Below are 14,176 nucleotides of genomic sequence, written 5' to 3'. Positions count from 1 at the left end.
ACGACAACAAACACAAAATGACTAGCATATGTTCAGTTAGAGCAGAGGTGGCCAACCCGTCAGAGACCAAGAGGGGTGGCGAGTGTAAATTATTAGCGGGGGGGATATAAAATGGACACAAATTAAGTATTAAGTAAAAAAACAAACACAAACTTCGATATAAACATAAGGCGTGATGTGCTTCAGGACTTTGTCACGTTTGGAGCACACTACGAGCTCTGTTATGTACGCAACTGTTTTTTTTCTAGGTAAAAAGTGGATAAACTCCGTTATCAACACTCCGTTACAACGCCACTGACCTGCGCTCACTTTTAGGAAGAAAATAACAGACAGTGTCAGTAGTTTTTAAACCTCCCTCAGTCGTGTGTGGTGCCTTTGCTGCACCTCATATGTGGTTTATTCCAACCGTGTGACAGAAGAACCGCGTCTCACCAATGAGACTCCAATCACAATCGCACAGATACTTCATACCGCTAGTCTCCAGTTTTCCACTACGCCGGTTTTAAAAGTATTAGCGGCTCGCTGGGCTTGTAAACAAACCGCGCAGCACGAAGATGTAGCAGTGCTTGACCAACAGTGTTACGAACACAGCTCGAAAAGATCTGAGTGTTGTGGGGCACCTTATAACTTATATCCACCGCCTTCCAAAGAAGAGGACCTGCGTCTAAGGCTGAAGGCGCTAAATTTAAAACATCCACCCAAACGTCCATGCGTCTGCTCTTACCAACACCAGATCATCCTTATCCCGAGAAATGGCTCGGTTATGAAGCTCCGATGAAGCAAACGCGTCGGGTGCTTGTGAGGCTATCAGATAAGTAACTTTTATAATCAGTGGCCACATCTTTTCCTTGCATTCATTTTGTAATTTAAAGTAATTAAGTAAAGAAGTAAATAGACAAGAATGCCTATTTTATGAAAAAAATCATTAAAATGTAGTAGTGTACACTAATGCAAAAATAGCTGACCGGAAGTTCTAACACAAAGGCGGAAGAAACACACACTTGAAAGTGGGCGTGGCGAAATACGGTGAATACGGTAGGCCTATATTCAGCCCCGTCGACAGGGGGGGACAACCGGGTCTGTTGTCCCGGGCCCATCAAAGAGCCCAGCAATTTATTTTTTATTTAAAGTCTATAATTTTTTTATAATCTTGAAATCTTTCATTAATATATAATTATGTACTCATAATAAGCTCAATGTCTAAAATATATATGTTTTTACCTATCTGCATATTTTCCATTAAGTGCATACACCCCCGCCTCCCTCTGAAAAATGGTTTGATCCAGCACCGACCGTAACCGTACAGTGGTGGATAGTTAAAGTAAACAGGAATCTGTAGTGCAGAAAAGAAAGGAAAAATATTTACCTGACGAATTTTAAAGTTGCATTGTGTTCCAGGTTTGAAAAGTGCTGGAATTTAGGCTGAAGTACTTGAAAATGCTTGAAATTGTAACTACTTCGTTTCACAACAAATAGCTGTCTGACTGAACAGTTCTCGTGAAGACGTTAAGATTGGGCGTTTTGAAAATAAACAACCATTAAATAATGTGATAAAAAGCGAGTTATTTCGAATCATTTCGAGTATATGTATAAATATTTAACTTAATTAAGTTTAACGTGCTGGGAAATATTGAACTGGACCTTGAAAGTGACGTACAAGTGCTTTAATTCCACCTTATAAAGGTGTATGAACCCTGCAAACACGACTTTGTATGGAGTGATTTTTGTTTCAATAGTTCCACAAAAGCAAAAGTAAATCCAAGAGCAGAAAGTATATGTTATGAATGCAAAACAGAAAAAAATATATCAAAAGTATATTTCTTTAATATAATTGGTTATTTGAAACTTATTTTCGTGTTTGAAAACGCTGGGAAGCTGGTGGGGTGGGTGTGGCTTGGTCCCAGAGGGTTTCAGAGCTCCGTGTCAGTCCGGAATCAGTGACCAATGGAGATGGCAGAGGAACGCCTTCATCTAAGCCCCTCCCACACGTGAAATGTGTTCCAAAAGTCAGAAGCAAAAAACGAAGCAGAAGCAAAGAGAGATTTCAGAAGCAAAAGACCTTACTGGGAAAATCCAAAAAAACAAAAATAATGGAACCAAAAACTTGTCAAAATGCAAACGAAAATAAGTTTCAAATAACCAATTATATAAAAAAATATACTTTTGATATATTTTTTTCTGTTTTGCATTCATAACATATACTTTCTGCTCTTGGATTTACTTTTGCTTTTGTGGAACTATTGAAACAAAAATCACTCCATAACTTTGTTCCTTGCGCTGAAGCGCGGCGCACGAAGTTACAAAATTCGAGAGGTGCACGACATGAAACTTTCTTGTCCCGGGCCCCAGCAAGACTGTCAACGGGCCTGCCTATATTATCCTTTATTTGACGCAAACCATACAACGACATGGTGTGTGACGATATGAACTCAAATCAAGATCATTATTAAGTGAACATTTTACCTCGTTTACGTTTAATGAACGTTTTTTGTTTTTTTTGCTGTTTTTTGCCCTTATAACAAACCCTTTTTTTGCCACTGGCAAATGTTCAACCATTAAAGCTGGGATATTTTTTCTAGTAAAAGAGGTCATATTGTTAAGATTATAAAATAAGAATCAAACACACAGTTAATCCATTTATGAATATTTATCAAACATTTTCATCAACTTAAATCAAAGCACTCACCACTACGTTCTACCTTCTCTTCCTCTCAACGGTCTCGTCCCGTCATTCTACTCTACACAGTAGTATTTACACTCAGTAGTACGTACTCTCAGTAGTACTTACTCTCAGTAATACGTACTCTCAGTACTTACTCTCTAGCATAGTTTTCAGGTTTTAGACAGGATCTGGGTCAAGTAGCAAATGAGGGGTACTCAGTATCACGGACATAATTTGGGGGGGACGGTTTTGGTCCCCCCCCAGTTTTTACGGTTAAAACCAAATATTTAAATAGCGACAAATCCATGTCCCCCCACTTTTTTAAAAGCCGGTTTTGGTCCCCAGCTGTTTTTATGGTAAAAAAAAAAAAACTAATATTTAAATAGCGACGAATGAAGCGCTAGGACCACGCAGAAAACGACCGCCCCATGTTCTCAGGCGCTACCAAACCCCTCCCCCTCAACGATTGGCACACACACCCCGCACCCCAGTTCTCAAGCCATTTGTGTCCCCCCCACCTATGAAATCAAAATTACGTCCATGCTCAGTATTTAGTGTATACTGTCATCACTAGTGTGATAAGTATTGACGTTTTAACCCTTTTTAAAGTTGCTTAAGCAACGTAAAGCCAAGTTGGGGTCTGTCAGCAAGTTTGGTAAAAATGTCATCGATTTGGCGCCCCCTCTAGTGCAGTGCCCCTATGCGTCGCATAAGCTGCATACCCCCTTTTTGCGCCACTGAGTGAGAGTGTATCGTGTAGAGTACATTATATTACCGCGCTACGTTAGGCTATTTAAACTTTGTAAATGCATGAAATGTGCGTCATCTAGCCAGAGGAACACAGTTTTATTACAAATTTATGATACGAACAAACTTTAAGCAAGGCAAGTTTATTTGTATTTATTTATTTGCATTTATTTTATTTGTATATAGTTTTTGCTATAATAGGTGACAATTAAATATGCTTTACAACTACAGTTAAAATCATATTTTAACATTTATCTGATCAAAGTAACTTCAATATCATTATTTCACATCCAGGGGAGCAAACATCTAAAGTGCATAATTAGACTTTGCCCTCTTAATATAAAATTATGTTTAATATTTGTTTTCCTGTGTTTCTAAACAGCTTCTCACAGCATCAGATTATCTGATGTATGTCATTTCCAATCTCTTGATGACATCACCAGAACTCAGAATGGGTCATTTTTTCAAGTCCTTCGCCGCAGCACCACCAACACCAGCTTGGACTTGGAGGCAAATCTTGGCATGAGACCCATGACCTAGCCCAAACCCCACATACAGGGGCACAGTGAACGTGCTTGTGACTTTATGAATGAGGGTCATTCTGTTAGAAACACTGTAAAAGGAGAGATTTCCTAATTTTTGATCGAGATAGACCCCAATTCGTTTGGCCGTTGGGCCAGAGATAGCCACCTGAACGTCCTGGTGCCAGAAGCTGTATTTCTCTGGATAACAAACTAATCTCCAGGACTTGCTATTATGGCCAAACCTGCTCCAACCATCACATCCTTTCCTTTGGATTTCTTTATAAGACACTGCAATGGAAACCCCATTTCCACCTCCCACCTCGACCTCCCAGTAACTGCGCTGGGGAAGCCGATGCTTACTCAGGACCTGCTGCCAGTGGGTGAACCTCTCAGGGTGATCAGGGTACGATGCATGCTGCCCACTGCATGTCACCTGGGTGTTATCATTGGACAAACGGAGGTAATGATTGATGGTGTTGGGATCCAGAGATAGCTCACAGGAGTCTAGAAATGATAAATAACAAATAAAATAATTATAAATCTTTGATTTTTTATACTGCAAATTAATATTGTAAAATACTGAGGTTAAATTGTGGTTGTGTTACTCAGATGCTATAAGAGATATAATGTAAAACGGTTTTGATTTGTCAATTAGTTATTCCCAGAATGTTGTTTTTGTACAACAGTGGTTTATTGTACATCTGACAAAACTGACTGAGCTCACATTTCAGAAATTCCTCCCTGGTTTCTGGCTCAGGGACTGGAACGATCTGGCCAATGGTCACTGTGGAAATCACGGTGTTAAAGAAGATTTTACAAAGCACAACATTTGAAGAACTCAAACTCTATATGTAAGTTGTTTATTCATACAAGTACTATAATGTCATGAATGAAAAAATATATAATCTCTTTTATGTTTTATCTTATATTTAAGTTTTTCAGCACCATTTTTAGAAATTATTTCCCATTTTTCTTTGCAGAGGTCTTCTACATCCTCCTTTAGTTGGGATACAGACGTCTTAAAATCTTCAAACTGCCATTGCTGATTGAAAGTGACCTTAAACTTGTCACCAGTTTCCAGATCAGACTTCATGAACTGAAAGCACTAATGTAGAGAGAAACAAATCCAAATTTGTTCATATAAACATGGTACTTTGCAAAACTGGGCAACTTTCCATCCATCCATCCATCCATGCATCCATCCATGCATCCATCCATTCATCCATCCATAAACTAGCACAGAAGGATGAACTGTCACCCATCTCTGCTTATGCATTACTGTTGGACTTGGCTACTGTATTATTTGCATGTATATACATATGAAATCGTAAATCATCATGATTATTGTTAAACTGTAACTGGTGAAGTTTTACAGTAATCTACATGATATCACATGGAGGATGTGATGTCACCTGGAGGAAGTGGACGTAATCGTTTGTGTGTGAGAGCTGCTCCAGGCTAGTGCCTTTACGCTGAAGCTTCAACGTTTCCTGCTCCAGCTGCTCCTGGACCTTGGCAGCTCGATCTAGCTCAGTCTTCTCCTGAGCTCTGATCAGCGCTGTCAGATCAGACCGCCTGTTCTCCATGGAGTGGATCAACTCAGTGAAGTTCTTCTCATTGTCTTCCACTGCTGCCTGTGCAGAATTCTGTCAGGAGAGGGGGGGGAGAGAGAGAGAGAGAGAGAGAGAGAGAGAGAGAGTTGGATGAATGGGGTGTTTATTGTCAAATTGCACCAGAGGGTCATGTCATTACCTGTCACAATGAATGTGTTATGTATGTCCTCCTGCTAGTGTCATTGTGTTACATTTTTGTTGCACATAGAAACACAGTCTGGTAACTTTGTAGATGCAATCAGCATTATATATCATCAGAGGTGCCCTCTTAAGAACTGGAAAATACAAGTTTCACTATAAGTCACAGCTCAGTCTTTATTTATATTTATTTTTTACTGGTTTAGTAAAAAATTGTTTAGTTGAATATTTTAGTTTATGGGGAAAAAAGTTTAATAATTATGGTCTCAGTAAACATCCTTTGTGTAACTGAGATACAAACATTATAAAATATAATTCAGTAAGAATTCAGAGCTGACTAACCAGAGCTGACTAGAGCTGACTAACTAAAACTAACCAGGCCAACAATGTTCCTGTGTTCACACAGCTGATTCAGTTTGAAAACTGATGAACTGATGAACAGAGATCTTTAGGAGGTGTTGTGTTGCTGATCATATAAGGCACTAAATAATGACCTTTGTACTTTCATGATTTATACACTGTTGAAAATACTTGAAAAATAATATATATATATATAATGTGTGTGTGTGTGTGTGTGTGTGTGTGGTAACTGTGTATATATATGTGTGTGTGTGTGTGTGTGTGTGTGTGTGTGTGTGTGCGTGTGTGCGTGTGTGCGTGTGTGCGTGTGTGCGTGTGTGCGTGTGTGTGTGTGTGTGTGTATAATATGTATGTATATATTACCACCAGGGGACACTATAAAATCGACATTGCAACAGAAAGAGAAAGTGATTTGATTTAGCTACTGCTAGGTGAATTAGAAAGAATTTAAATACCTACCTTAAAATGTTCCATCAGACATTTGAGCTCTAGCAAGGTCGTCTCTCTTTTCTTCAGTGTGTCCTGCTGTTTTAGCTGCAGCTCCCCAAAGTGCTTCTGTTGATGGATTAAACGTACTGTGTTATTTTCACCATGAACAAGGTATTCTCTCTGTCTAATGTTACACTTTCATCAGTGTGAATTTGGGTGTTCTACACTACTTTCTAGTTTCAATATCATCATTGTTTACAATCATGATTGGCCATGTTTGTAACAGTATTGAATTGGATTTCTTAAGTAAACAACATAAACGAATCACTTGCCTTCTTTTCCCTCCACTCCGCCTCGACTGAGGTAGTATCATGGGCTTTGTGATTGCTGATCAAACACTCATAACAAATGGCTCTCTGATCAGTACGGCAGAAACAGTCGAGGATCTTGTTATGCTGTGCACAGGTTTTACCCTGGAGGTTTGCAACCACAGAGACGAGCTTGTGCTTCTTGAAGGCAGCGGCTTCGTGGTGAGGCAGGACGTGCGTGTCGCAGTACGAGGCCAGACACGTCAGGCAGGACTTCACAGCTCTCTTCTTCTCACCTATGCACGAGTCGCACTCCACGTCTTGGTTGCTGGAGAGAGAGACGTCTAAAAAGGTGGAAAAGGAATCTTTGGCGTCTGTGTTCTGCAGCGTCAGCAGAAGCTCACTCAGCATGTTATTTCTGCGAAGTGCAGGTCTTGGGTTGAAAGTCTCTCGGCACTGGGGGCAGAAGTACACCTGCTGTTGTTCCTGATCCCAGTAGCCATTTAGACAGTCCATACAGAAATTGTGTCCACATGGACTAGTCACTGGATCCTTCAGCAGGTGTAAACAAATTGGACATTTGAAATCATCCTGATCAGCTGAAAAACTGGCTTCTGCCATTCTGCCACACTCCCAGACTGAGAGAGCAGTGCTGTACTATCACTTTCATTTTCTCTGAACTGAGTGGGAGGAGACTGCTCCCCGTCACGTGTCACAGTGGGACTGGAACCACTCGGCACTTTGACCTGTGCACCTTCAAGGCAGCAACCTTGTCAAGTTTAATCTCACACCAAAGACGTAGTCTTGCTATTTTATCAAACAGGAAATGAAGCCAATGTGTCAAAAGCATACATATAAATATGAAAGTTTAATCTGAAGCACGTGAGTTGTGGTCACACACAACACTGAGAATTAAAATGGAACATGGTTCCTTCCAAACGCAGTGAGATCATGTCCGTTAGATCTATTGTTTGTGTGAGACCTGTTTATTTATTACTTACTGGGTGTTACTCTCTGTTATCAGATGACACACAGAATGTCATGTGGCATTTCCTTTCTGTGACATTATGAGTCTGAGTTATCTGAGCGTCTGAGATATACATCCGCACATCTAAATATTGACACCTAAAAATTTAACTGAATTCCCTATCTGCTTATTTCATGTAGGACTATCTCTCCATTATTGTATCTGACATGAGAATAAACATGACAGACCACCAGAATCAATAATGATATGAAATACTGTAACTTTTCCTTATAGCGTACTTTGTTTTCCACTGAATAACAATATAATTATTCATTAACATAATAGTGGTTATGTATGAAATTCTTCTTCATAGTTTAACATAATGATAACATTTACCCCTTTGTATTTGTAATGTACATATCGCCTGCTCAAATCATTTATCACTATGATAATGGTGTTCAATGCATACATGCTATTGTTCCAACATGATCAATTACATGTAACTAATCCAGAAATAAGGATAGGTTTTAACTGATTCTCTGTTTCTGCCCTGCATCTAGAAGCAATTAATTCAAATAAATTATTAGTAGTACACAATATACTATAAGTAGTGTATAACAATAACTGTACTACAGGTTTTCTCAGTCGATTTGGTTCATTTCTCAGATCAGAATTGAAATTCTCAAAATTGTTAATTCAGTCTCCACATCTCCTTGTCACTTGTGCACATCATAAGTGCATTTCTCATTGTGTTTCACATTTTGCAAATGAACATGGACAATTGTCTGTTGTTTTTTACATTATAAATTACTTATGTCATGTTTATAAAAATGTGTTGTACGGATTGTCTGTTGAATTGTCTTACCCTCCAAAACATTTAATCTTTAGGTCATTACATGCAAAAGTGCTGAACATTTCATAATCTCTAAGGCATCATTTTACTTTTCTTTTTTTTTTTTTTTACATTTTGGTAATTTTATCCAATGGCTGAAGCTGGTCGCTGGGTGCAGCTGAATATTGGAAGAACGAAAGAACAACTGTGTCTTCAGTCGTTCAAACATTTCATAGAGAAAACATGTAATTCAGAAATGTGTGCTCTGCTGTAATGTAAATAATATTTCTGTACAAATATGATTCCAGTCCAATTTCTTTCTATGAGTCTCCCATGTACAGTGATGTGTAACTTTGTGTTCTGTGTAAGTTTGTATATTGTGTGTAACATGTATTGTTTCATTTGATATACCACAGAATGTGCAGCGTTCTTGAAATCAAAAAAGCTAGATTCCATCAGAATATAGTCTGCACTGACTGTGACTTATAGTTGCATTGACATGGCTAAGTATTTTGACTGCCTTGTTCATAGGCGATGGCACAGAGACTAGATATTCTCAAGCCACTGAAAAATTGATTGACCTAAATATTTGCTTTTGAAACAAAAACAAAGAATTTTGAGTGAAGTACCGTATGTGTTTTTGCAGGTATTGCTGTTTGCACTAACTGTTTTGAGAAATGCACTTCTTGTGATGCCAATGTAAACCATGTTGTGAGAAATGTACCAAATCGACTGAGAAAAACTGTAACTGTATTAATGGTTTACAATAATATTAGTATATAATTTTTTATGGACATATTAATACAATTGTATATTATTGACATATTGTGAAAAAAATCTACTAAAAATACACGTCCACATTCTTCTGTGACTATGGATTGTATTCCATCATGAACCTTAAGCATTTTGTCTGAAGCTGCCTGTGTTATTCTCTACATTCACACAATTTTGCTGTTGCAAGCACATTGATCCAAAACCCAGGATACAGGGGCTGAGTAAAAGTGGTGTGAACTTTGTACAGGAGCGTCATTGTGTCCGCCACGCTGTAGAAGGACAGAGTTCCCGCGCTGTGATCCACATACACTCCTACTCTGCTGCACGGTAGGCCGGAGATCTTCGTCTGCACGTTGTCATGCCAGAACGACAGAGTGGAGCTGCACTCCAAACTCCACGACTGGCTGTTGTGACCGAACCAGCATTCATTGCCTTGTCCTTTCCGGCTGATCCCTTTATAAGACACCGATATGTAGACTCTTCCACCCCTGCTCAGCTCCACCTCCCAGTAGCAGCGGCCGTCCAAACCCTCCCTGCACAGCACCTGTCCAAAAGCTTCAAATCTCTCCGGGTGTCTGGGGTACTGCTTCAGCCCTCCACTACGCGCCGCCTTCCTGTTGTTCTCAGACAGGTAAAGTGCTTCATTCGCTGTGTTGGGGTCCAGGGTCAATGAACAATAATCTAAAGAAAGAAAAATTGGCGTATGTGATTATGTCTGCAAGAGTAATGGTTTGGTGAGCTATTTTTTGCTATTTAAAAAATATTTTTTTAATCTATGCATGTTCTTACACTGTAGAAATTCCTCTCTTGTTTTGGGTTCATATGGTAAGACCATCTGAATTTTGGCAACTATTAAAATACAGAAAAATTGTTAGAATGCAATTGGCATTATCATAAATGTATTAACATTACTAAGTTTCAATAACAAAAGTTAGAACAATACATAATGTAAAAATATGATATATGTATTCACTGTCGCTTATACATGATACATTCATGTTAGAGTCCACATAAATGCAATTTTGTCAAAAGCATTTGAACATTTTTTGACATGCATTGTAATGCATATAAATTACTGCAGTAGTACAAATATCATAAACTACTTTTATTCAGATCCACCTACCATGTGAATGGATTTTGTTGAATTCCTCCTTACAGAATTCGTCTAAGCGCTCTTTCAGATCTGAGAGAGATTTACTCACTCCATCAAATGAAAGATGACGGTTGATAGCCACCCTGTTGCATTCCTTAGTTTTGGTAGCTGAGCAGAGAGACCGGAACCTCTAAAGGAACAATTATTAAGGGCAAAAGATATAATTTCACTTCTGAATGAACAATGAGAACCTGAACACAAGAATTGTTAAATTAGGTCTAAAAACCTGTAGAGGTCAAAGGTTGTTGCTAACGTTGCACGGGTTATTCAGATTGGCTCGTTATATGTGTGGGTTAAATAATAAAAGCATACATTTATTACTGTAGAAACCATAAGCATGTAAATATTAGTGCTGTCACGGTGAGGCGGCCCCCTACCGGCCGTCTCTGTCCACAGCGGCTGTTGTTGTCATTGTCTGGTGACGTCATGTGCGTCCCTCAGGTGGGCGGAGCCCGTGATCCGTCTCACCTGAGGGTCGTTTGTTTGCCTATATATGTCTTGTCTTTGTACCAGTTGACCGCTGGTCATTATATCCTTAATTTGGATCTATTGCACGGGTTTTAGGTTTGCACACTTTATATTAAACCATCCTTTTTCCCTGAGACTTGGCGTGATCGCTTCCTTTTTGTTGCTCACACCTGCCCGTCACAAGTGCATAATAGAGATTAAAAGAGTTTTAGATTATGAGAGTTATTATAATTGGAACCCGTTATGGAAGCGGTACATATTTGGTCATTAAAAATGGACACTTTTTAAGGGGTAACTTAATAATTAAAGAGGGGTAATTAAAAAGTGAAACACTTCAGCCCTTACAGAAGGCCACCGAGCTGTACCTGGAGGAAATAAATGTCATCTTCTGTGTGGGACAGCTGTTCCAGTTCAGAATGCGTCCTCTTAAGATCAGCGATCTCCTGCTCCAGTTGCTCCAGGAGAGTCTCAGCTCGACTTAGTTCGGCCTTCTCCCGAGCTCTGATCAGTTCCATCACCTCAAAGCACGTCTTCTCAATGGAGAGGAGCAGCTCAGTCAGGGTCCTCTCACTCTCCTCCAAGGCCAACTCAGCAGAGCGCTGTCAAGAGGGCCAAAGCTACGTTCCATTTACAGCAAAAGATTTATTCTCCTAACGTCATCCTACACGATCTGAGGGTCCCTTCATGCCACCGTTAGCACACAGTAGCATGAGTGTGACTCCTCCTTCTTTCTGTAGCAGGTATCTTAGCAGCTCACAGATCTGCACCTACCTGAAGAGTGCTCAAAGCTTCTTGGATGTCCTGTAGCTTCTTTTCTTTCTCCTGGATCCTCTGCTGTGACTTCCTTTGCATTTCAGTCACTTGTCTCTGTGAAATAACCCGACACCCCCAGCAAACCAAACAACCAACCCAAACCCAGACCAGAAAGATTAAATGACTATTGTGTTATGCAAAGGCGGGGCAGGACTATGGGTGGTGACTGGCATAAATGACCGGTTTAACACGTTTATTGTCGTGTCTCCTATTTCTTGCTTGCTAAACTTGTACTTACTATTATTAAAATTCTTATAATTATTAAACTGTTGAGGTCTGTGTTGTAGCCATTACCTGTTGTTTTGTTCTTTCTGATGCAACCGATGCAGTATAATGTCCTTTATGATCATCCAAAACACACAATGAGCAGATGAATTGTTGGTCCGTATAGCAGTAGATCTCTATCAATTTGTCGTGGCGAGAACAGAGTTTGTCCTGTAGCTGTCGGCATGGCTGGACCAGCTTGTGTTTCCTAAAGACGGGTGATTCATAGTGAGGTTTGAGGTGAGCCTCACAGAACGACGCCAGGCACACCAGGCAGGACTTGACGGCTTTGTCTTTGCCCTCAAAGCAGATGTCACACTCCACGTCTCCTGATCCAGAGGTGTGCTGAATAGGAGAGGAACCTCTCAGTTCTTTCTTCTGGAGTTTCTCCACCACTTCAGCCATGACATTGTTCCTCCGTAGGACAGGTCTCGGCACGAAAGCCTCTCTGCACTGAGGACAGCTGTAGACACCCCCCTGAGTTGTATGATCCCAAAAGTCATTAATACACACCATACAGAAACTGTGTCCACAGGGTGTAGTCACTGGATTCTTCAGAAGATCCAGACAAATTGAACAGCTGAACTGAAGGTGGTCTACTGAAATACTGCTGTCCTCTGCCATTTTGCCAGTCTTCACAGGGAGGGAGAGGACTGTGAAAAGATGAACTGTTCTTTCTAAGACAGGAGGGACTTCCTGGTTCTGTGCTCTCTGGAGTGTAGATGGGTGGGGCAAAGCAGACATTCCATCACCACTACACCTGGTTAGACACACCATTTCACAACCACCCTTTCATGGCCCCAAGATATCTCCTAGCCAAAAAAACTACCTCAGTATATTATGACTTTGCATGTGAACATTGAATTATTTTCTTAATATGAAATGGAAAAACATGTTAAAATGTCAATGACAAAAAGTGGATTTTTTTATCTCAGTAGCCACAAATCAGCACTACTTTATCCTAGTTTAATCAAAATAGTAAAAAACAATAATTACATTAATCATTTAGATAAATATGATCAAATTAAACAATGACAATCTTCTGAAACAACATCCATCTCCTGTGCAAATTGTGCACCATATAGTGATGGGATTTTCGACTCTATTTTGAGATGCGGCTCTAATGGCTCTTCTTACTGTGGAGAGCCGGCTCTTTTCGGCTCCCAAACGGCTCCCCATATATATTTTTTACATTATTATTAATTAATAGCTTAAACCTAATTTTATAACATTTTATTTCATTATTGACATTGTTAAGCACTTGTGATGAGTAAAATTGCTGCATAACAATGCTTTATAAATAAAACTTTTACTATAACCAATTATTTAATTATCACAAAATAGCACCAAAATAGAACGCAATACAGCTTGGCCAATTGCCTGCCATTTCCACAAAAAAAGTGGAGATAACTTTCTTTCAGTGTTTTCCCACCACATTATTAACTAAAAGCTGCGTGTGATTGGTTAGATGTGTGGAGCACACGCTTGGTGCGGGCAGTGGAGACATTCTTTGCAGTGTTGTCTGAAACGATATGTGGTAGTATAAAGAAACATCCCTCAAAAACAGGGGAAGGAACATTTACCTGACGAAAATTAATGTTGCATTGTGTTCCAGGTTTGAAAAGTGCTAAAGTAGGCTAAAGTACTTGAAAATGTAACTGTATTTAGTTTCACAACAAATAGCTGTATGACTGAATCAATTGTGATAAAAAAGCGAATTATTTCTAATAATTTCGAGTATATGTATAAATATTTAAGTTTAAGGTGCAGGGAAATATTGAAAATGGCCTTTTCAATATTGAAAAGTGACGTACAAGTGCTTGAATTCCACCTTGCAAAGGTGTATGAACCCGGCATACATAACTTTGTTCATTGCCTGAAGAGGTGCACGACCTCTCTTCGCACGGGGGTCCTCACGCAGGAGCGGAGTCACCGCGATTGCGTCATTTTCGGGGCACGGACCCTCGCGCTGGTCGCGACGCGCCAAGTATGGGTGCATCTCAATTCAGGGGCTGCAGCCCACAAAGTGCGCATTTGTAGGCCGGATACGTCACTGCGCCGCGCCGAAGGCTGTCCTAATTCATGGGCTCCTTCTTATGCGGCCGACGATTGTAGCCTTCAAAG

The 14,176-nt window shown here is 39.8% G+C and overlaps 2 protein-coding genes across 2 annotated transcripts; both read right to left on the bottom strand.

The window, feature by feature from the left end:
• Positions 1-3,567: 3,567 nt before the first annotated feature.
• On the bottom strand, positions 3,568-7,472 carry LOC143523029 (tripartite motif-containing protein 16-like). The gene is made up of 6 exons (XM_077017153.1): positions 6,806-7,472; positions 6,504-6,599; positions 5,346-5,579; positions 4,879-5,038; positions 4,658-4,717; positions 3,568-4,437 (listed from the first exon to the last, which is right to left on the bottom strand). Exons 1-6 carry the CDS (start codon positions 7,400-7,402, stop codon positions 3,866-3,868), a joined length of 1,719 nt encoding a protein of 572 aa, XP_076873268.1. The 5' UTR covers positions 7,403-7,472; the 3' UTR covers positions 3,568-3,865.
• A 1,190-nt stretch (positions 7,473-8,662) lies between these two features.
• Positions 8,663-12,748, bottom strand: LOC143523033 (E3 ubiquitin/ISG15 ligase TRIM25-like). Its single transcript, XM_077017157.1, has 6 exons — positions 12,083-12,748; positions 11,747-11,842; positions 11,341-11,574; positions 10,478-10,637; positions 10,144-10,203; positions 8,663-10,035 (listed from the first exon to the last, which is right to left on the bottom strand). Exons 1-6 carry the CDS (start codon positions 12,674-12,676, stop codon positions 9,506-9,508), a joined length of 1,674 nt encoding a protein of 557 aa, XP_076873272.1. The 5' UTR covers positions 12,677-12,748; the 3' UTR covers positions 8,663-9,505.
• Between the last annotated feature and the right edge of the window lie 1,428 nt (positions 12,749-14,176).

The sequence above is a fragment of the Brachyhypopomus gauderio genome, chromosome 9, assembly GCF_052324685.1.
Source record: "Brachyhypopomus gauderio isolate BG-103 chromosome 9, BGAUD_0.2, whole genome shotgun sequence".
NCBI classification, from domain to species: Eukaryota; Metazoa; Chordata; class Actinopteri; order Gymnotiformes; family Hypopomidae; genus Brachyhypopomus; species Brachyhypopomus gauderio.
This window is presented reverse-complemented; position numbering and strand designations above follow the sequence as displayed.

Coding starts and splice junctions, on each gene's coding strand:
- LOC143523029 (XM_077017153.1), bottom strand. CDS start 7,402: ATGGCAGAAGCCAGTTTTTCAGCTGATCAGGATGATTTCAAATGTCCA. Junction 5,580..6,503: donor GTCTGATGGAACATTTTAAG/GTAGGTATTTAA, acceptor CTCTCCTGACAG/AATTCTGCACAGGCAGCAGT. Junction 5,039..5,345: donor ATTACGTCCACTTCCTCCAG/GTGACATCACAT, acceptor TCTCTACATTAG/TGCTTTCAGTTCATGAAGTC.
- LOC143523033 (XM_077017157.1), bottom strand. CDS start 12,676: ATGGCAGAGGACAGCAGTATTTCAGTAGACCACCTTCAGTTCAGCTGT. Junction 11,843..12,082: donor CAGAAAGAACAAAACAACAG/GTAATGGCTACA, acceptor GTTATTTCACAG/AGACAAGTGACTGAAATGCA. Junction 10,204..10,477: donor CAACAAAATCCATTCACATG/GTAGGTGGATCT, acceptor GTATTTTAATAG/TTGCCAAAATTCAGATGGTC.